Genomic DNA, 21,588 nt, shown 5'->3' on the forward strand with positions numbered 1-21,588 from the left:
GATGGCCATCGTGCTCTTGTAGAACTGGAAAATCTAGTTTTTAATATTGTGCGAAAGTTGTAAGGCCCAAATAAATGCTAGAGTAATATATACAATGGAACATTGGTATCGTCACTTACTAGTACACCCAAGACTTTGAAAAAAACTATCTATTCGACGCCCGCTACCTTGCCAAAACCTTGCTTTTTAATAAAAATTGAGATTGAAACGAGACAATGCCACACCAATTAATCCATCGCTGATAGACCAGCAGCCTGCCTGGCGAGTTGAAGGTCCTTTCCTACAACACCCACTTCTCGAAGGTAAAGTCGGAAAGTAGCTAAAAGTTTGGATAGTCCAGTTTTTAACGAAGAGAGCACAAGTTCGACTTCATCCACCTTCCGTGCGTTACGCCTTGTCTTCTCATTAGCATTGACTGGGAAATCAACATCTGTCCAGTGGACATTCATGCCCTTTTCGCCAACGAATGCCTCAAGGGCGAGAATTGTCTCCGTGAAGAGTCTCACCACTGCAGGAACATCGTTCTGCACCTTTCCAAATTGATCTTCGGCCAAGCTGGCCACAAGAAGCATTGTGAGAGACTCAGTTGCATCAATTAATGGCGCAACCTGGTCGTATGGTGATCCCAGAACGACTTCACGCAGGCGTCGTTGATAGGGCCTCCGGAACGGCATGCCAAAGGGACTACGTAAAAAGCGCTGCAAGAGCGGGTGAATGGTCGATGGGCTCCCAGCTGGTGTGGCACCCGCTGTTGGATTCGTAAGCAGTTTTAAGTCTTGTGCAGATGCAGCAATTCTTTGTTTTTGTTCTGGGCTTAGCACCATCGCTGAAGCTCGGTCGAAAATTTGACGTGCCTTAGCTTTGGCCGGGGGGGTCCAATCAGGGCTTTGGCCGTATTTTTTGGCCACAGAGCCAAAGGCGGCTTCAAACCTCTCGGGTCTCGTATTTCCTTTTGGCATAGCAAGGAAAATGTTATCTTCTTTCGGTGCGGCAGCTAGACGGGGTAACATCTGCAATGAGTGGTTGTCTGTTGTTGCTTGCTTCATTTCTTTGCTTTCAGGGGCGGAAATGGTTGTAGGAGCTGGTAGAGGACTTTGGAATTGCGTTACCCGTCTGGTGATTCCTTTAATAACATCCGAAGCCGCATCAAATACTTGACTCCACGCAGAACCACCTTCGCGGTCAATATCACTAAAAATTCCTTTCCGACGATCAGGAAATTGTTGACTGATAAGACATAGCTCCCACAAAGCAAATGTAAGAACTGGTGCCTTTTTGGCTTTTAAGCCATTGAGAAGACTTCCATTCGGATCTTTCGCATCGTTCGTTAAAGGCAGCCCCTTTTTGAGCGGCGCTCGACCTAAGAATACCGAAAACAAAAAATTTGACATCTGCCACAATACAACAAGCAACATGCCTGACACTGCTGACCGTAGCAAAAATGTTATATGTAAAGGCGGTATAATTCCGGGAGGTTCTTCTGCCGATCTTGGGAAATTCCAGAATAATTTTGCAAAATAGAGCGTGAAACTCCACGCCCGTTTTCTCAAAAATATCACGTAAATGAACGGTCCCACAACGGCGGTTATTCCACTTCGGACGGCAGCATGGCGAACTATTTCTTGGAGCGACCTCGCGATACGAGGCAGTAGTGGTTCCAGTGCATGAGTTCGCCGGTCGTCAGACTTATCGGAAGGTTTAGCCACTGGAATGACAAGCTCATCCCAATCATAATATAGGTGCAAGGTCGCCTGGGTGACTGCGAGGAGGAAGTAAAAGGAATGAAGATATATTGGTCTCTCGTTGAGTTGTGCCCGTTCAAAGGACCTAGGCGGATCTGTCAGGCGGGTGCTTTGGTAGAGACTCAGGGTTCACCAACCTTCCTGGTTTCACCCAGTTTAGTTCCGCATCGGTTGAAGCTGACCAGATATACACTTCGCTAAACCACCATGCGGAGAATAGATACCAGCCGAAGGTTTGAAGCAGGCTTACAGAAAACATTGTTTGCCGCCATGTCTGAAAGGACGAAACTGTCGTACGGGCGCCAACGTGAAGCTGGCCTACGCGAAGAATAAATATCGACAGGCTGGAAATGAATAGAAGCAGTGTTCGGAGCCCGCAAGAACCTAGCGGAAACCATGACCAGAAAACTAAGGTTCGATGCCGCTGTTAGCTGCCATGTCCTCACATTCTTCCAAATGAGGCTAGAAACGGAAACCTTACGAGACGCCTTGGTGCCAATTAAAATAGATATGATGTAACACACAAGAAGAGCCGAAGCTGAAGCATGAACAAATCTCCGATGGAGAGTCGACGTTAAGATTCGCCTGTAGGGTTTTGCCATAACGGCGGGGAGTGCTGCCATGGCGAGATGAAAGAGAGGACAGACAGACTTTATAAAAGGAGCGCGTATTTGTTATCTCATCATTGACGTAAATGTAGAATGAAATTGAGCCAGTCCGGAGCGCGAATCTGCAAGTCACCCGAGTAATGGCCCCAGTACAAGCCTGATTAGAAGCTGTTGAAGCTGCATCTCCCGAAAAGCAACAAAAACAACAGCCTCAAGTATCAGCCACAAGATTTCGTTGCCCGGCCACACATGCGAGCTGTGGCACAGCAAAACTGGAGATGACATAATCGGCAGTAACTTAGTTACATCATGTGGTTTCAAAGGCACCATTCCAGTTCGGTGAGGGGACGGAGTTGCAAGGAAGCACTCGAGTCGCTCTTCATTCGTTTATTTTCCTTTTTGTTTTCGTTAGACATCGTATTCGAGGATACCTTAAGCCACCGGTTCAGTTCACATCATGTCCTTCGATCGTCTTTCGTCGCTAGAAGCCGGAACTTCTTCTGGTGGACCAGGTATTGGTGCATCATACCATGACGATCCCGACTTCCAGCGCTTGACGGAGTCTCTGTCAAATCAATTATTTACATTGACTTCAAACATATCCCGATTGTCAAACCAGATTGGTCTACTTGGAACAAAGCGTGATACCGAGCGGGTTCGAGAAAGAATACATGATCTCTTAGAGGAAACCCGGGATGGATTTCGAGTAGTTGGCGAAGGGGTGAAGAAGGTTCAGACATGGGAGGATATAACTGTAAGCATAAATCTCCTTCTCGAACCTATGCAAAGACCGCTAGTAACAGGGTTTGGTGCCCGCAGCCTGCGCAGAAATGGACACAGCAGAAACTGTCGTCGGAATTCAAGTCAACTCTTGAAGAATTCCAATCCGTTCAACGCCGCGCCCTCGAAAAACAGCGCGCCTCTGCAGCGGCTGCACGGTCAGCTCTTGAGGAAACTGCTGCCGTCGAATCGCCCCAGGAAGGACAATCTCTTCAGCAATTACAGGAGCAACAACCGCGGCTTGCTTCTCAGGAAGAAGTTGATTTCCAGGATGCTCTGATTATCGAGCGCGAGGCAGAGATTAGGAATATCGAACAGAGTGTGGGCGAACTGAATGAGCTATTCCGTGACGTCGCCCACATTGTCCGGGAACAAGGAGGGCAGCTAGACTTAATCAGTGAGAACGTGGAGCGAACGAGGGATGATACGCGTGGTGCTGATAGGGAGCTACGAAGTGCTAGCAGGTATCAGAAAAACGCGAGGAATAAAGCTTGCTGCCTTCTGCTTATCCTAGCGATTGTCCTAGTCATTATCGTCCTTGCTGTGACCCTCGGATGATACGTTGAAACATTTCCCCGGGGCCGCCAGTGTTGTATGGTTATATGGGTTCGGCGCTTGCTTTATGATTCCCTCTCAGTTGGTCATCGTTCTCAGCTTATGATAATAGCAGTGTATTGTTATGATTGGTCGAAATTCTCTATACATTTGGTGTTACATATCATACAATATCTTTCCTAGTTTCTCATAATAATAAATAATAATCATACATGCTTTGTTTTATGTCATGAGCAGTGACTTTCTGCTGCGAGGATATAGCCACTGGGATATTCATGATAGCCCCAAAAAACGGCCAATCCTCATTTTCCACCCTTCCAATGAGTTCAGCTTTGGGCGGACATCCAGGTAAAAACTCAGCTTTCCGTCTGGACCACTAGTACCCAATCCTAAGCCGCCCCCAGATTTCCCCTGGTAAAAGTCGATAACGTATTCGACTCTTTCACCACCGCATCTCTCTACCACCCAATCATGGCGGTCAAATGGAAGCTGGTAGCCTAATAAGCCATTTAATCTCGCTCTCGGGCTCAAAAATTGAGTTTCCGTGCCCAATCCTCGGAATGAATATAATTTTGGACCACCACATTTTCGACTTCCCGGGTCCGAAGTAGGTGCCCGAGATTCCCATGAGAGGATTTCTAACCAAGCCCGTTCGTTGACGGCATTGTGGATTGGTATTATTGATGCTACAGAAGTAGCAAGTTCTTTGGCGGAGGTTGTAGACGTGGGAGTTCCTTTGCGCATTAAGGCTTCAAAAAACTGGCGTTCAGACGGATAGACCCAGTTGCCCGTGGTTTGATCATGGCCTGTTTCACTTTCGGAATTTGAAGGAGCAGAGTGTGACGCAGCTGAAGATGACTGCTGGGCATATGGCGAAGGAGGTTGAGATGGCGGTTTTTGTTCAGAATGGCCGGATAAGGCTCGTGGGATACTGCTAACCTCCCTGTCTGTGGAAAGGGGTCTGTGGAGCTTCACTTGTGGTGCATTTGAGTCAGTGGACGACGGGTCTGGGGTGGGATTCGTGGATTTTTCGGATGTTGAAAGCCAGGCGGCACGGGCCTTATGATCGACCGGGCACGATGGAACTTCCTCGGGGTTGGGGCGTGGAGGAGGACTTGATGCCTGGCTTTTTGAGAGCCAGACTTCGCGCGCTTTGTGGTCGACAGGACACGATGCCGCTGGCGGAGCGGCAGTGCTCTCCGTCGAAGACGGCGTACTAGCACCAGCTCCCATGATGACAGCTCAAAAAATCATGCCAAACAGTCCATTGAAAGGTTGAGGATCATGTTTGTCATTGTTCAGAGATCGCTCAGCTTCGAATGCTTTTCGTCCCTCGCGCGAACAAAAGTTGCTCCCGCTGTCATTTGCAAGTCCAGCCACTTATGTGGCTAATAAGCTAACCTATCCCAGTTAAATGCTATCTACTCGGTAACGGATTATAGATTATCCGTGCCAAGCTAGACCGGACCTCACGGGAGCTCCCAGCCGGACCAGACTTTAACCACTTGGCAAACCAACAGTATCAATCGCTGGCTCCCGGACAGGACTGTTCAACAGTCACTGCAGTTTTGTTTTAGGCTTGGGTGCAGTGCATGGGACCATCCTTCAAAGTGGCTAAATCAAAGTCCAGTTCCTAACAGGGTACCCCAAGGCAATCAACATTGCATTGCTTCTGCCTGTGTCAACATAATGTGACCAGTGATGTTTGTACCCACATCCTGGCAACCCTGGAGCTGATAGAATTGACCTTATCGGAAATGCGGCCATCTCCTGTGGGATATTTTTGTCATACTAATCGTCCAGGTCCATGTGCATGTCGATGTAGCATCAACCACTGACTAGAGTAGCCACAGATATGCTGGTACATAGAACATCCTATTCTAAACAAATCCATGCCGAATCGGCTGTTGACAGCAGGGAACTGTAGCTCTGCTGCCAGGCAGGAAGGCCATCAAAGTGACGAGATATCCCTTTCCGGATGACAATTGATACTTAGCCTTCCTGTTCTTCTCTGTTCTCAAAGCGTCTTTTGCTCTCTGGGCACTTGCATTTTGAAACAACCGTACCACTTTTCTGATTTGCTTGAAAGAAGCAAGTTCATCATAGTTGTCTACAGCTCTGTTTAGCGCCATTGACTGGAGAATCTTCTTTTAGTAACTCAGTCTCTTTTTCTTTCTTGGCCATGTCTACTCTCGGGACTGCATGGCATGCGCACATGCATACTGCAAGGAATTTAATGCAGCTCTGACTTTTTATGGCCGGTTGCATACATGCCTAAATGCGCCAGTGATTGACATCCGAATACGAAGCTATTTAAAGGTTAAGCATCAACTGCGCTTTACATGTACTCTTTTCGCATTTTGGATGTTTCAACCCGAATCCTACCTGTGCACGTATCCGACTCGTTTTTGAGTTATGCTGCGTATACGGTAAGTGTTAATACTCAGACTCGTTCAAACGCATCCTCGGTCGTGGAAAAAATCATCAGAATTAAATGAGCGCCGGGTGCCGATAGGCGATATACATAAATGAGGCCTTCATGAGCCCTCCATAGCCGACATGGCAGTGGTCCGTGACACTTATCAAGGGGTAGATGGGCATTGCGAAGGTAAGAGAAAAAGTCCAGTCAGCGTATCCCTGAGCCTTGGCGCTGGACCGTCCCATCGCCCTGGGAAAAAAGGGCCGAGAGCTCAGAACTACACCGGCTATTGCTTCGCCTGGCGGAACGTATTCGACTCAAGCGGACACAAATGCAGTGAATTAACTGCGAAAAAGTCTCATCGGGCGCAGCAGGACCCACTGGTGGATCCTCAAATTGCAGTTTCGTGCGAAGTTTGTCGATGGATAGAGTACTCCGTATTATTCCTTGTCTGCAATCGCTTTCATAAGGGCTCCATCAACGAAAGCAAGGTCCAAACGGAGTGGATTTCTAGCCTTGGGTATGATAGACGTTAATGTCGTGGTGGAAGCTATGTTGCTGAAAGTCCCAAAGTTCAAGCTCCTTTACCAAGCAGATAGGGACAATATATTCTGTGCACTGTGGAAGATCGATCATGGTGGTGGGTTTCCGCACTCCTAAACCTAGGTAACCATTCCAGATGTTGTAGATCCATGTTATATTTTAATTTATTGAGTTCTTTATCGAGCTATACCAGGTTTCAACAGCCTTGAAATGATAGCTCCACCCTACAATTGAAGTGACGATTTGATGCAAACAGCCATATCCTTGTTGCTGGCTATATCATAGAGGACGCTAATCCTTCATCTGTTGGTTCATGGTGAACAAGGTCGTCCTTCGCACATCAACATTGATTGGGAAGGCTTATGCAAGAGGTCTAGTATGTGAAAGAGATTGCTTGTGCTACATTGTCCCATGTATTTTTTCCATTTGCAGAAGCATGGGAGAAAAAAACTGGAGCTACACAAGGTCATCTCAACAGACCGCCGTGATAACCGAGCTGAGTCCACGGGATCCCTCAGTTGCAGCGTTGGGTATAAAAGGAGCACCGTTCCCCTCCCTGATCAGCCTAAACACTAGCAGAGACGTCGTCTACCAGGAGAAAACAAAGGCATTCCTTCAACACCCAGCAATTAAGGTTCGTTTCCCTTCCAGTTTCGCACAATTAATAATGATGGGCCACAACGAGAATTGGGTCCTTTTCCTTTTGTTTTTGCAATGAGATAAAAGAGACAGCAGCTGACTTCAAGGAAGAAATTATAGCCCAGCTGAAGCATCTAAGACTGATTAAAAGGTAAAGCCAGCCTCAACTCTACCTCCGAGTCTAGGTATCTGATCATGTAGCTCAGAGAAAATACTGTCGACTAGACCTCAGACTCCATAATGCAATTCACCGTGATTCTTGCGAGTGTTCTCTCTCTCGCCATGTTTGTTAGCGCTGAGAGAGGTTGTGACCCGGGCAGTTACGACTGCGGCATTGAAAGAGATCGAAAAGTGGTCAAAGTCTGTAACCTCGAAGGTGGCTGGCAGGTTGCAGCACGGTGCGAGAAATGGCAGGACTGCGAGGTTAGGGGCGGTGTTGGCTACTGCGGATAAAGGTCTGGTGAGTGTATTTTATCCGTTAGACTCTCAGGGCACGGGAACAACATAGCTGATGACGGTTCAAATTACGGCTTCTCAGCGATGTCATATCATTCTAAAGGTGCCCAAAGATCGGGTATCAAGCGATGTATGATGGAGTATAGAGACAGAAATAGGCTTGGATAGTCCCCTATTTCATTCATGTTAAGAGATTCATTCATGACAGCAAGCTCTACCTGTATCCTCAGAGACACTGCACTAGATTATAGGAAATTCTGTCCGGGTTAACCAGCTCACTGGTCGTCGTCGTGAGAAAGGTGGTGGTGGAGCGAACCTTAATTTAGTTATTTAGTTAGTTAGCCAAACTCCTATTCACAGAGCTCAGCTCCCTTCTCTTAACCCCACCATCCCTCCAAACTGCAGAAGGTATTTCTTGCAACCTTAAAATCTCCAACAAACATCACCATGGCAGGCCATGACCACAGAGTCTACCGCTCTAGCACTACAGCTCCAGTGAATATTGCTGTCATTAAGTACGTCTGGCCCCCTCCTTGAGACACTATTCCAAGCTGATCTGGTTTTGAAGGTACTGGGGAAAACGAGATGCGACGCTCAACCTCCCGACCAATTCCTCTCTCTCTGTAACTCTTTCACAAGCCAATTTGCGTGCGCACACCACAGCTTCATGCTCAGATAGTTACCCGCATGCTGAAGGAGACACCCTGGTTCTCAACTCAAAACCCCAGAACATCCACGCATCCAAAAGAACATTGGCATGTCTCGCAGACCTCCGTATTCTTCGACGAGCTCTAGAGGATGCAGATCCATCCCTGCCACGACTATCGGCCTTTCCTCTGCGCATTGTATCGGAAAATAATTTCCCAACTGCCGCAGGCCTCGCGAGTTCGGCTGCAGGTTTCGCAGCTCTGGTTCGTGCAGTTGCCGATTTGTACGACCTCCCCCAGTCTCCGAGCGAGCTGAGTCGCATCGCCCGCCAGGGTTCAGGATCTGCATGTCGTTCGTTGATGGGTGGCTATGTCGCCTGGAAGTCCGGTGCGAAGGAAGATGGTAGTGATAGCCTCGCCGAGCAAGTGGCGCCAGCGAGCCATTGGCCTGAGATGCGTGCATTGATTCTCGTTGTGAGCGATGCGAAAAAGGATGTTCCCAGTACGGAAGGGATGCAGGCCACCCGTGCGACCTCCACTCTGTTCCCTTTCCGTGTTACGTCTGTAGTACCTGAGAGAATGGCAGCAATGGAGAAAGCCATTCAGAACCGAGATTTTGCATCATTTGCAGAGATCACAATGCGAGACAGTAATAATTTCCATGCGACATGTCTCGACACGTGGCCACCGATTTTCTATATGAATGACGTTTCTCGCGCCGCTGTGAGGGTGGTTCACGACGTAAACCGGGCCGCAGGAGAGACAATTTGCGCGTATACCTTTGATGCTGGTCCGAATGCTGTTATCTACTACCTCGAGAAGGACTCTGACCGGGTTCTGGGCACATTTAGAAAAATTTTGAAATCGGACACAGAAGGTTGGGGCGAAACCAAGCCGGCTCAAGACGCTAAATCGCTCCTAGGAGAGGTTGACCCGAGAGCTGTTGACATGCTTACAGTGGGTGTGAACCGCGTAATCCTATCAGGTGTTGGCGAAGGACCTATGAAAGTGGTTGAACATCTTGTCAGCGAGTCCGGGGATATCCTGACCGGCGCTGGCAATTAATACTATGGAATCTTTGATAAATCTTTTGATATTGATTGCGAGATCCAAGCTTGGTCGCGAAAGTTATATGTTACGAGACACGACTTTAATCCAGCGAAGATACCACCATGATAGAGCAACAGTATCCAACCGCAGATAGGCTTAGCGTAATCATTCTTTGTTGCATCTTCAGATTATGAACTCTCTATTCTTTTGTGACACACCCTCTCACTTAACCACTCAGTAGCGCCAGTTTCTTAAATTCTCTCACAACGGGCGGCTCTTTCGGTTTCGCATTTGCTTCCAAGGTGTCCCAAAATACACCTTCTGCCCCGGTCGTAACCCTCTGAACCGCTCCTCCATTCGGCTCGGCTTCTTCTGATCCTTCGGTACCAGGCACTGCTTGAGGCTTGATTTCAAATATCTCCTCCACACAACCCCTACACATAGTCAATACCTCGTCGAGGTTCTGCTCCACCACCGCAGCTCTCTCTCGCATACCCCGTCTCAGCATCGCTTGTACCAAGACTTCTACTTCCTCAACAGCACTATTAACCCTCTCCATCAATCTACGAACACTGTTCACCAGGTACTCCTCTTCATATACGGTACCCTTCTTGCCCCGCGCGCGCTTTCGCTCCTCGCGACGTCGTGTCTTGCTAGTCTTTCGAGAAACGGATGTTGAGCCGGTGTATCTCGTGAACATACTCCTTCCTGCCATGGTACTAGCATCGGTGGGTGCGATGGAAATGTTGTCCGGTATATCAAGCCCTTCAGCTCCGCCAGCGGGTTCGCCACCGAAAAATCCTAGGGGGTCTGTGACTCGTCGGATGCGTAATTCCCTGATTCGGGGAACTTGAGCGAGGAGCTGAGACCGGCAATCCGCGAGGAGTTCGACCATTGTGCCCATGGTTTCCCCAAGGGAGCCATCAACGATGTCGGGGACGAGAGAATGATGACCGTTTAGCGCGAGGATGCGACAAGCTTCGCCGAACTTTGAGCCACGGCAGAGAAGACGTGCTGCGCCAGGGATATCCTGGAGGTAATCACGGTGAATATTGGCAGCTGAAATGTAGTCTTTGATCTCAGCAAGAGCGGTGGCCAGGGATTGAGCGAGGTCCGTCATTTGAGATTCGGAAAGGGGTACAAGGGCTGCACAGTAAAGGCATTCTTGCCACATATTTGCGATCTTATATGATTCGTAGGCTGATTCGTAGTGGTTGAGGGATTCATATGCTGCACCCATGCTGTCAGTTGCTGTTTCCATGACTTGGTGATAAATCCCGACTAGAAGGCCATACCTATTGCTGCTTCCTTGTACTTTGACTGGTCGTGCAAGTAGTCAGCATATAGCTGGGTCATGTCACGAAGGAGATCTGGTTGATATTTGTATAATTCCAACGCTTCACGATACAAAGTATGTTTGATCGTGTACAGTTTCAACTCGTCATATTCGTGGAGCGCATGCAGGCTTTTCAAAGCCTTTGCATATCGACCCAAGTGGTTGTCAATTTCGTATCTGCGGCGAAGTTCAGGAAGTCCTTGCAATTTTTGAAGGAATGGGAGGTATTCTCTCGGGTCCTATTTGCGCAGTAAGCTTTACAGCTCGAACAAAAGGCAAGAGAAATGTCATCCTTACCCTCTGTGCTTGCTGGGCCACGAGCAAGGTGAGCTCGAGGTCATACAAACCAAGAGCATTGCTGAAAAGCCTATTTGCATCTGTCAGGAAACACATGTGCTCAATTGCTTCTTCGGCTTGTTCGGCACTTTGTTCTGTAGCCAGGTTTGTTAGTTTGGCAGCTGAGCATGATAAGGACACATATGTGAACGCACCACGCAATTTTGCTACAAGCTGAAGACCAGCATCCAGGTCCGGTGGAGATTTACAGACATAAGCTGTGACAAGATTCTGAAGATTGGTCGCGACCCGGTTTGAGAGAACCGACAAAAATGCATCGCAGATTTTGTTGACCTTGTTTTCTTTATTTGGTGTGGAAACTGTAGGTAGGAGGCCGGAGGTCTGTTCAGGCTTCGCAGTAGCGTCCTTCGCTTCTGTATGTGCAATTTTCAGAGTGTCCTTATATAGAGTTTCGGAGACATCTTCATCCCTAATCATGAGAATTAGTATATGTTGACAAGAAAATACATGACATGGTATACCTCAGACGAGATAGAAACTCATCGATAAAATCAATTCGTTTCACCTGGTCAATAAATAACTGTATGCTGGCCATAAATTGATCTGGCATATAGTCATGCAATATGTTCATATCCACCATATGGCTCCTACATGCTAGGTATGCGGATCGATACTTCTTGTTCTCAATATATTTCCGTATTCCAGCGAGAACCAGCGCGCGAGGGTAAATGGTTTCGATATTCCCGCGAGGCATTTGCAGCGTCAGGGCGAAGATAGATGGCATAGCAGCAACCAATCGTGCGCCTCGCTCGATACTTCTACAACGCTCATCGGCTTCAGGAACATCTCCTGGTATTTCAAGGTCTGGGAGCCTTTATTAGTGTCTTTTCTCAAAGTTGAGACAGAGAGTTCGCACCATCAACGTCTGTTATGTGGACAAATTTCAGCAGATGTTGAGTTGTACTGAAGATGAGATGCGCGGAGGTAATCAAAAATGACGTGCAGTTCTTTACAAGGAGCCTCTTGTTGGCATAGAGGGAACCAGATCTCGAAAGCGAGAAGAGGATGTCCTGCAGAAAGTTAGTCGGCCTACGAACGGTAAGGAAGGGCCTATGACTTACTCTGTTTTCTGTAGATGTCGTTGCAGCCGCCCAGCTTGTCTCCTGAGCTGGGCTCTCAGGCCAGGAACTTGGGGATACATCATTGGCCCCTTCGTTCGAGATGTAAGAGTATGAGAAATTTTTACGACCTGGAGTTGCTTGTGCAATCCAGAGCATACTTTGCTCGAGGTTAGGGAAGATTGATACAAGTCGATCAGACTCCGTCGACGATAGGACGATTGTTACTTCCTTCGTGTCAATATCAATCCTTTCTACCTCTTCCGAAAACATGTCGGTTTGCATCAGCACGTAGATAGTGTTTTCGTCCAACATCGCGATGTGTCTCGGCCGCTTTGACATCTGTGGGAATGGGTAGAAATAATCAAGACTCGGTTCCAGTGGCGGTGAGGTTCGAAGTTGCCATGAATATATGGCGATGCCTTCACTGGTCAAGACTGCGATTTTCGTCCCTGACTTGCTAAATGCAATATCTATCGCATTATAATCTAAAGGCATTTCGCAAAGGGCCATCGGAGGGGGGATCGTAGCGACTTTCAATGGAGAAAGCTTTAACGTTTCTAAAAGACAGTGAGCTATATGGTATTGGGAATGGAGAGATATGTCACATACTCCCGTCGATGACTCCAACCGCGCCAAAATCATTGGGCAGTGCACTTGAACCTCGCGCAACATCGAAAACCCAATCCGAGTCGATCATTGATCCTACGATCGCAGTTAGTGGATGATATATATCTTGAAAGTGACAATTTTTTCACATACTTGAAGAAGCAGTCACAAATCGTGTCGCCTTTTCATGGTGCCAGCGGAATGTACGAAGAAGCTCAGTTTGATCAGACTCGGAAGTGAGCGGGATTTCTTGCTTAAGATAGTAATGGTAATTTCCCATTGTCCAGAGTTGAATTCTGTCCCTGAATAAGACAGCCAACACAGTTGAGTCAATGTTCCAGGCCAGGTCGATAGATGAAGCCCAAGTGTCTCTATCTTCCATTTCCAGCCGAAGCGGAAAGTGACCGTGACGAAGGCCATTTCGTTCAAAAAAGACAACATCGATATGACCCTCAAGGCGCTGTATGCCGGCAATCAGGTTACCAGCAGGGCGCCAGCTTAAAGCCCCTTCCAGTCCATCCACCGGCTCACTGACGCTGTCCAGAGCGCCCTCCCGAGAGAATACACGGATTACACGTCGAGATCCGGATTCGATGCTGTTCACAGCAATGAAGGCACCGTCCCCTCGCCAACTAATGCAGGTCTTTCCATCGTCCAGGTCGCTTAATTTCCCCTCGTCAACTTTCTCCGGCATCGTTGGGTCCCGCAGAGCTTTGGCCCGTTTCCCCTGGAACTGAGTTTCTCTCTTTCCCCATCCCACGGAGACATGTCTCGAGATCTTGAGGTCCTCGGGAGAAAATACAATGTTTGCAATATTTTCAAAATCACGGGTCATGTAAAGCAACGTATTAGATCTCGTAGTAATCGCCAGGAGCTCCTCGTCTGGTGCCCAAGCAGCGGCCGTAATCCCAACATCCACAGATCCAAGAATTTCAATTTTGTCTTCTTCGGGCTGTGGCTCCTCACGCACAACGATGATATCTCCTCCTTCGAGAACTAGACACGTAGAGAGGGTGTCCGCAAAATATTGCATTGACAAAATGCGATCGCATTTTAGCTCTGGGAGAGGACATGGCGCGTCCCACGAGGCGACAAGCGGGAGCTCCAGGCTTGAGCTGATATATGCATCCTCCTCTTTGCGCCTCAGTTCAATAACAGCACTAGTCTCTGTTGGACCAAAGGCACAGAGAACAGAGTCCGTGGTGGGATCCCACGCAGTCGCAGTTAGGGGGAGCCCCTCTGGAAGTGGGATTTCCGCGAAGCGGATATTTCTTAGGTTGCGCATTTTTATATTGGATTTCGGTGGGCAATCAGGAAACCGGCCGGAAGTTCATTGACGTGCCAGGAATTTGTCCTCAGAATACAATTACAGACATTGCGCATCAGTTCACTGCTGTCCTGGGTTGGCTGTGTTGCGTTGTCTGCACACAACTAGGTATGTATGGAGTAGATTTACGATTTTAATTTTTCGAGCCTTTCATGGGGTGACAGCATTTTCCGACCAATGATCTCATCCGCGCTGCCCATCAACTCCCTAACAAGACAATCAGTCGGACAACACACATACACCAAAACTACAGCGAATGACAGATACATCATGTATTTGATCAAGATTGTGTAGAAGTACAGGATATTGCATAAAAATTTTTTCATATTCTAAATTTTGTACATGCTTCCTACGGCCCCGAAGTGGCGTTGATTCCAATCCTGCAACCACCTCTCAGTAACGTCAAAGGATAGATGGAACAAGGGGTCGTTTATTGGGACTTCATTGTTTGCCAGACTAGTTGAAGATAGGGCAATTAGCATCGGGTCTTTCAAGGAAGCAATGGTGAGGATGTAAAAACGTACCAGCAATTCCGAAGGGCATGAAGAAGCCGACGCCTAGAAAACAAATCAGCCATTGGGTCTTGTAGTGTGCCGCAAGATTCCCAGGGTCATACCCATAAAGCCCCAGTATCTCCAGAAGAAGTGCTTTGTGAGAGGATTGAATGGAATGCTGCTGCGCGGACCCTCAGGGTAGTGGAACGGACTGCCGAACTGAGGACGGGTAGCATGGAAGCCGCGGCGGGCGACGAGGGAGGTGGCCGTTTTGGCGCGGAGTGCAGATCGAGCAAACATCTAGGTAAGTCAGCGATGGCAAGCCGGGTTTTTTCGCTTCTTACGGCATACCTTGGAAAAAAAGATCGAGGCGGGCGTGATTGGGGCTTGCGGTCAGACGAGGAAGCGAGCGAGGTGATCACAATATGGGCTGGTTTTCCCACCAAACGGCGCTGGAGCGGAACGGAACAACCCGAAGCCTGTCCAGATCGGGTGTTAGTTTTACTATCACGTGATTTATAGCGGTGCTTGTCCCTCTTCGGAAAGTTTGTCCGGCCGGGACAGGGTTGAAATTATTTCGAACGGCAACCGGAGCAACGCCGCAAGAGAGCTTCTGCGTCCTCTGGCTGTTTGATTGCACGACTGTCGCGGGTTGTTATTAAGCGGTTAAGCGCCATGCAGGAGCTTTTTGACGTCTTTGAAGATGCTCCAGCATCCGGAGCTACGTCGACTCACCCTGTGATACCTCGAGCAAAGAAGGATACAACCAAGAAGAGACAGGCGAATGGAGAAGTCAAGCAGAATACGCCCATTGCGGATGTGAATGGAGCTGAGCAGCCATCTGGAGACTCGGCACAAAATGAGAGCGAGGCGTTTGCTGAATTCGAGGCCGAACAACCCGAGGCGAAGCGACCCAGAGTCGAGCCCGAGCCCGTTGTCGCCGACACCTTCGAAACAGAGCAGTCCCGTGAAATTGCGGCCTCGGCTGGGTTACAGCCAGCCCAAGAGGGCGCTGCTGTCGTCCTTTCGCATCAAGTCCGACATCAGGTTGCTCTGCCGCCGAATTACCCCTACGTGCCTATCTCCCAACATAAGCCGCCTGAGACACCAGCCAGGACGTGGCCGTTCAAGCTTGATCCCTTCCAGCAAGTATCCATCGCATCCATCGAACGAGGTGAAAGCGTTCTTGTTTCCGCTCATACCAGTGCCGGAAAAACTGTCGTCGCTGAATATGCTATCGCCCACTGCCTGAAGAACAATCAGAGAGTCATATACACAAGTCCTATCAAAGCGCTAAGCAATCAGAAGTACCGAGAGTTTGCATCTGAATTCGGGGATGTAGGGTTGATGACTGGCGATGTGACAATTAACCCAACGGCAACTTGCCTCGTCATGACCACAGAGGTGAGGCTTGTTCTCAGAAATTCGAGTTGGAAGAGCAACTGACTCTGCAAGTAGATTTTACGCTCCATGTTATATCGCGGATCCGAGATAATGCGAGAAGTGGCGTGGGTAGTCTTTGACGAGATCCATTATATGCGAGATAAAAGTAAGTTGAACTGGATGCCCCCGCCCACGCGCGCAGCCTGCTAAACCAGTTTCCAAGCCCGTGGTGTTGTTTGGGAAGAAACGATCATCCTTCTCCCTGATAAGGTCCGCTACGTATTCCTTTCCGCTACGATTCCCAATGCCATGCAGTTCGCCGAATGGATCACGAAGACCCATAGCCAACCATGCCACGTTGTGTATACCGATTTTCGACCCACTCCCCTTCAGCATTACCTTTTCCCTGCAGGTGGGGAAGGCATTTTCCTGGTAGTCAACGAGAAGGGAAATTTCAAGGAGGAAAATTTTCAAAAAGCTATGGGCGCAATTGCGGATAAAAAAGGAGATGACCCCGCGGACGCAAATGCACGCGGAAAAGGGAAGGGGAAAAATAAAAAGACGAATAAAGGGGGCGAAAAGGGTCCGTCCGATGTGTTTAAGATCGTGAGAATGATCATGATGAAAAGCTATAATCCGGTTATTGTGTTCAGCTTCAGCAAACGTGAATGCGAGGCGCACGCCTTAACCCTGAAAAATTTAAGCTTCAACGATGACTCCGAGAAGGAAATGGTTACCAAGGTGTTCAATAGTGCTATTGAGATGCTCTCGGACGAGGACAAAAAGTTGCCGCAGATCGAGAATATACTTCCGCTCCTTCGACGTGGAATCGGTGTGCATCACTCCGGCTTGCTGCCAATCCTCAAAGAAACTATCGAGATTTTGTTTCAGGAAGGCCTCATCAAAGTCTTGTTCGCTACGGAGACGTTCTCCATCGGATTGAACATGCCGGCGAAGACAGTGGTTTTCACAAACGTCCGAAAATTTGATGGGACCAGTCAGCGATGGTTAACGCCTTCAGAGTTCGTGCAAATGTCGGGTCGTGCAGGCCGTAGAGGCCTTGATGACCGCGGAATTGTCATCATGATGGTCAACGAGGAGATGGACCCAACTGTGGTAAAGGAAATAGTCCGTGGTGAACAGGACAAACTTAACTCGGCATTCTACCTGGGCTATAACATGATTCTCAATTTGCTAAGAGTGGAAGGGATATCTCCAGAGTTCATGTTGGAGCGCTGTTTTGCGCAGTTCCAGAGCGCATCCAGTGTTGGAACATTGGAGAAAGGTGAGTTCTCTCACACTTGACTACTCGATTTATTTTCACTGACGGTATCAGAACTTGAGGATCTGGAAAATCAGCGGGAAAATATGACCATTTCTGACGAAGGCACGATTCGAGAGTATTACGATTCACGACAACTTTTGGCTACGTATAACGATGAAATGCGAATAACGATGTGCAGACCAACTTATTGTCAGCGCTTCCTCGACCCTGGGCGGCTTGTTCATGTTCAACATGGAAAAATCGATTTTGGCTGGGGCTTGGTTGTCAATTTTCAACAGCGCAAACCTCCCAAGAATGTCTTGGAAGAATATCCACCACATGAAAGCATTATAGTAGACGTGCTTTTAGACATTTGCGAGAATGCATCATTCCACATGACAGGGGACCAGACATTACCTCCCGGAGTCCGACCTGCCAGGAAAGGCGAGAAGTCTACTATGGCAGTGGTCCCCGTCGTCTTAAGCTGCATTCAGGCATTTTCCACAGTGAAAGTCACGCTACCCAAAGATTTAAAGTCTGCCGAATCAAAGAAATACACAAAAAAGATTCTTACTGAGGTCCAACGGCGATTCCCAGATGGCGTTGCGGTGTTGGATCCCATTCAAGACATGGGAATCAAAGAGGAGCCATTTAAGATGACAATGAGGGTATGTGGACGTACTATGGCTTGTTTCGAAGATTATTCTGACGTTTTGAATAGAAAGTCGAAGTTGTCGAGGCACGTTTATTATCAAATCCCCTCCACAACTCTCCGCGGCTGCCGGAATTGTACGATCAATATGCGACAAAGGTGGAGTTAGTCAACAAGATTAAGGAAACGAAGCGGAAGATTTCAGACGCAATGTCGATTATTCAGCTTGATGAATTAAAATGTCGAAAGCGCGTTCTGCGCCGGTTCCAGTTCATCAATGCATCCGACGTTGTGCAGCTGAAGGCCCGAGTTGCTTGCGAAATTAGCAGCGGTGACGAACTGATGCTGAGCGAGCTGCTGTTTAATGGTTTTTTCAACACCCTTACGCCCGAGCAGTGTGCAGCAGTGCTGAGTGTCTTTGTTTTCGAGGAGACAGCAAAGGAAACTCCGGCTATAACGAACGAGGAGCTTGCAAAACCACTTCGCGAAATTCAAGCACAGGCAAGAACCGTTGCAAAAATTGCACAAGAATCGAAACTTGCAGTGAATGAAGAGGAGTATGTGCAGAGCTTCCGGTGGGAACTGATGGAAGTCATCTATAAGTGGGCCAAAGGTGGCTCGTTTGCAGAAATATGGTATTCAACCCGCATGCTCTTGATTCGAAAGAATTATACTAATGTAATGCGCAGCAAGATGACCGATGTCTACGAAGGCAGCTTGATTCGAACATTCCGTAGGCTAGAAGAGTGTATGAGACAGATGGCACAGGCTGCAAAGGTGATGGGCAGCAGCGACCTGGAGTCTAAATTCGAAGCCTCACTATCGTTAGTGAAACGTGATATTGTCGCGGCCCAGTCTTTGTATCTATAAGAGACGAAAACGAGATCCAATGTTTCTTTCGCGCTCTTTTTATCGGAGGCTTGTTCTCGTTATACTCCCGACACGTGTATGAGTTTGGCCGAGGGTAAGGCGTATGACTGTCCTATTAGCAGGGTCCTTTCCCGAAGGCGTTTTTATTCGTTCCGATAGAGGGTAAAAATGCATGCTATAGCAATAATAAGCGGATTCCTCTACATTTATATGTACTTGGTCTTTGTTTAATTTTTTTTTTTTTAAAAAAAAAAAAAGAAGAAGAGAGAAAAGAAAAAGAAAAAGAGGAACTCAGGAGAAGAGCTGCTCAGCATTTCATGTATCTTACATGTATTTTGTTGCCCGGCGCAACCAGTCAGCTGCAGAGTTTGTATTGTATTGTAAGGATTTGTTACTAGTGAGCTGCCCGACGTGACCAAACCCTCAAGAAATGTTTCCTACTCCTTCAAACCACAACATCCTCCCGAAACATCCCACACTCTCCTTTTCTCCTCCCAAGAGCTATTTCTGTGCAAGTGGCTTTTCATTTCCTCCTCTTGCTATCGGCATCATGAACAGCTTGGTGGCAACCCCACCCATCCCTCCACACTTTTACGAGCATAACCGATTCAACACCACATCTCGATTCGGTAAGATAGTCCCTGCCGCCAAGAGCGAAACCGCCGGCGACAGAAGAGCCTTATCATACTGATAACTTGTGAAAGCAGTCTCCCCAATGAACCCAGCTGGGAGCCGGAAACGCAAAGCAGAAGATGACAACGGTTCAAGTGATCATGACACTCGCATGTCTGCCTCGCCAACAAGCTCGCCTGCACTGCCCACTAAACCCCTAGCAGCTCGTCAGATAAAACGGCCGAGACCAAACCTCTCGGGACGGCCTTTGTCTCTTGGACGTCTATTCGAAACTCTGGACAGCGACGCTCTTCGATCCGTGCTCCGGTCCCTGTGTGATCGCCATCCCGAACTTGGACAAGAAGTGGTCGATACCGCTCCTCGGCCAAATATCACATCTGCTCTGCAGGTCCTCAGCAACTACCAGTCGACTCTTCAGTCCTCTTTCCCTCTTGGCGGCAATCCCTCCTCAGACTATGCTTATAACCGTGTCAGGCCACATGTGATGAATCTGCTAGACGCCCTCAATGACTTTACGCCTCATTTTCTTCCTCCGAATGAAACGCACCCTTCGACCTCTCTAAACTACCTCGATGGTGTGACTGAAATCATTCACCAACTGCCAAGATGGGATACTCCACATTATAACTTGGAAAAAGAGGCTGCATATGAAGAAATAGCGAAAGCTTGGGCGCTGGTAATCCGTGAGGCCAGTAAGCGGGGTGGCGGCATCCAGTTGCAGTATGGGGAATGGGATCAAAAGCTAGCAAAGCATAATCAAACGTCTGGTGGGAAGCTTCAAGACGCAGTCCATGCATTAAGTGCTAGTCTTGGCTGGATGGCGGGTAATCCAAGCCATCCAGGGCCTGGTTGTCCCCAGACCGATACTGCTTCCATTCGGCAACAGTTACTCTCAGGCACATATGGCGCTGGCCTACCCCTCAAGGTCGGCCCTTGGTGATATCATTTTAATTCATTCTCCCAGCTCTCGAATATTAGACGCTCATGGCAATAACCATACCTGCTCGTACCACAACAGTCCACATTGTGTTGAATTGATACCATCTTACCCGATCCTCTTGAGACGATTACGATACCAGCTCGATAGCCAATAGATGCGGGGCTTTGTGACCGGAGTTCAGCTTGCTCTTCCTCTCATTACATTACTTTTCATTATTGGAGTTCAAGATATTCTGGCGTTGGTGTCCCAATTTCACTTTCCTTCGATCTTTGGTACTTGTTTTTTTAACCTCTGTTGCTCTCATCAGCTGTGTGTGTTATTTTTTTTTTTTTCCCTTGACTGTTTGTATTTTTCCCTTTATTAGATGGTGATAACAGTGCCAATCCTGTATTGCACAAATCTGTGTTGATGCGGCGTGACCCGGGCCTCTGTATCGCCTTGTCCGAAATTACACACCTGCTACCTACATATACACATCCCTTACTTTCATATGTCACATTTTTTATTTTTTTTAATTTTTTTTTCTCCGTCTTCGTCAGCCAGTTATTTGTGAAATTTGAGTGACGAGGAATTCCATGGGTGGAGGAAGAAAGCAAACAGCATGTATTCCCTAGAAAAAGAGGGATTGATTTGAAGATCTGCTTTATCAGGAATTCTTTCATGTGCGGGGTTAGAAGAAGTAAGAGTACAAAGTATGTAATCCTGACATCTGGGTCTGGAATCTCCATTTAAGATTGGATAGCTAGCATAACACAAGAATTTGAAGCCAAGTGGTGAAGATCAGTCTGTTGCAAAACCGCCTGACCTTCCTGAGGTTTCACCATAAAACGACATTGCCTCAGTACTTTATTATGGGACTGTCATTTTCTGTAGTTGTCCATTCAGATAAGGCTAGAATATATCCCAGGTCATTTTCCTAAATGATGGGTATTATGTGCGAATCTGGTCTTCGCAATTCTCTGTTTTTCACTGCAGAATGGAAGGTTGTTGACAGGACTTTTAAAGCTCCATCTGTGGCACCTTTTGAGCTTCGGCATGCCGTCAGTAGGTCTCGGCATACCGAAACTTCATCGTTTCGGCAAAACAAATTCTCCGTAAGTTGACATGATGGATGATGTCATAACCGTGGTACTAAACTACCAGGTCTTCCTTTCTGAAGGAATATCCTGAGCTCTGCCTGATGTTAAGGGGAAATGTTAGCCAAGAAATGTACCGCGATTAACTTC

General features: G+C 47.9%; 8 protein-coding genes across 8 annotated transcripts; 4 read left to right on the forward strand and 4 right to left on the reverse strand.

The window, feature by feature from the left end:
* Positions 1-65: 65 nt before the first annotated feature.
* Positions 66-2,488, reverse strand: CIMG_04153 (nuclear envelope protein). Its single transcript, XM_001244711.2, has 3 exons — positions 2,224-2,488; positions 1,880-2,150; positions 66-1,827 (listed from the first exon to the last, which is right to left on the reverse strand). The coding sequence occupies exons 1-3, from the start codon at positions 2,363-2,365 to the stop codon at positions 228-230; spliced, it is 2,013 nt and encodes a 670-aa protein (XP_001244712.1). The 5' UTR covers positions 2,366-2,488; the 3' UTR covers positions 66-227.
* Positions 2,489-2,694: 206 nt separating this feature from the next.
* Positions 2,695-3,905, forward strand: CIMG_04154 (SNARE domain-containing protein). The gene is made up of 2 exons (XM_001244712.2): positions 2,695-3,104; positions 3,170-3,905. The coding sequence occupies exons 1-2, from the start codon at positions 2,808-2,810 to the stop codon at positions 3,686-3,688; spliced, it is 816 nt and encodes a 271-aa protein (XP_001244713.2). The 5' UTR covers positions 2,695-2,807; the 3' UTR covers positions 3,689-3,905.
* On the reverse strand, positions 3,781-5,038 carry CIMG_04155 (cytochrome c1 heme lyase). The gene has a single exon (XM_001244713.2). The coding sequence runs from the start codon at positions 4,916-4,918 to the stop codon at positions 3,959-3,961; it is 960 nt and encodes a 319-aa protein (XP_001244714.1). The 5' UTR covers positions 4,919-5,038; the 3' UTR covers positions 3,781-3,958.
* Positions 5,039-8,134: 3,096 nt separating this feature from the next.
* Positions 8,135-10,508, forward strand: CIMG_11269 (diphosphomevalonate decarboxylase). Its single transcript, XM_001244714.2, has 2 exons — positions 8,135-8,257; positions 8,311-10,508. The coding sequence occupies exons 1-2, from the start codon at positions 8,190-8,192 to the stop codon at positions 9,452-9,454; spliced, it is 1,212 nt and encodes a 403-aa protein (XP_001244715.2). The 5' UTR covers positions 8,135-8,189; the 3' UTR covers positions 9,455-10,508.
* Positions 8,362-14,221, reverse strand: CIMG_04157 (killer toxin sensitivity protein). The gene is made up of 8 exons (XM_001244715.2): positions 12,953-14,221; positions 12,803-12,895; positions 11,989-12,750; positions 11,594-11,936; positions 11,267-11,541; positions 11,073-11,206; positions 10,735-11,014; positions 8,362-10,669 (listed from the first exon to the last, which is right to left on the reverse strand). The coding sequence occupies exons 1-8, from the start codon at positions 14,082-14,084 to the stop codon at positions 9,666-9,668; spliced, it is 4,023 nt and encodes a 1,340-aa protein (XP_001244716.2). The 5' UTR covers positions 14,085-14,221; the 3' UTR covers positions 8,362-9,665.
* A 162-nt stretch (positions 14,222-14,383) lies between these two features.
* On the reverse strand, positions 14,384-15,059 carry CIMG_11270 (cytochrome c oxidase subunit VIIc). The gene is made up of 4 exons (XM_012358296.1): positions 14,972-15,059; positions 14,743-14,920; positions 14,651-14,683; positions 14,384-14,582 (listed from the first exon to the last, which is right to left on the reverse strand). The coding sequence occupies exons 2-4, from the start codon at positions 14,918-14,920 to the stop codon at positions 14,557-14,559; spliced, it is 237 nt and encodes a 78-aa protein (XP_012213719.1). The 5' UTR covers positions 14,972-15,059; the 3' UTR covers positions 14,384-14,556.
* A 161-nt stretch (positions 15,060-15,220) lies between these two features.
* Positions 15,221-18,789, forward strand: CIMG_04158 (ATP-dependent RNA helicase DOB1; the record flags this gene model as incomplete). Its single annotated transcript, XM_001244716.2, has 6 exons — positions 15,221-16,024; positions 16,079-16,169; positions 16,227-17,288; positions 17,340-17,935; positions 17,989-18,554; positions 18,609-18,789. Exons 1-6 carry the CDS (start codon positions 15,296-15,298, stop codon positions 18,787-18,789), a joined length of 3,225 nt encoding a protein of 1,074 aa, XP_001244717.1. The 5' UTR covers positions 15,221-15,295.
* A 494-nt stretch (positions 18,790-19,283) lies between these two features.
* On the forward strand, positions 19,284-21,103 carry CIMG_04159 (tethering factor for nuclear proteasome STS1). Its single transcript, XM_001244717.2, has 2 exons — positions 19,284-19,418; positions 19,497-21,103. Exons 1-2 carry the CDS (start codon positions 19,340-19,342, stop codon positions 20,360-20,362), a joined length of 945 nt encoding a protein of 314 aa, XP_001244718.1. The 5' UTR covers positions 19,284-19,339; the 3' UTR covers positions 20,363-21,103.
* The last annotated feature ends 485 nt before the right edge of the window (positions 21,104-21,588 follow it).

The sequence above is a fragment of the Coccidioides immitis genome, assembly GCF_000149335.2.
Source record: "Coccidioides immitis RS genomic scaffold supercont3.6, whole genome shotgun sequence".
In the NCBI taxonomy this organism is placed as follows: Eukaryota; Fungi; Ascomycota; class Eurotiomycetes; order Onygenales; family Onygenaceae; genus Coccidioides; species Coccidioides immitis.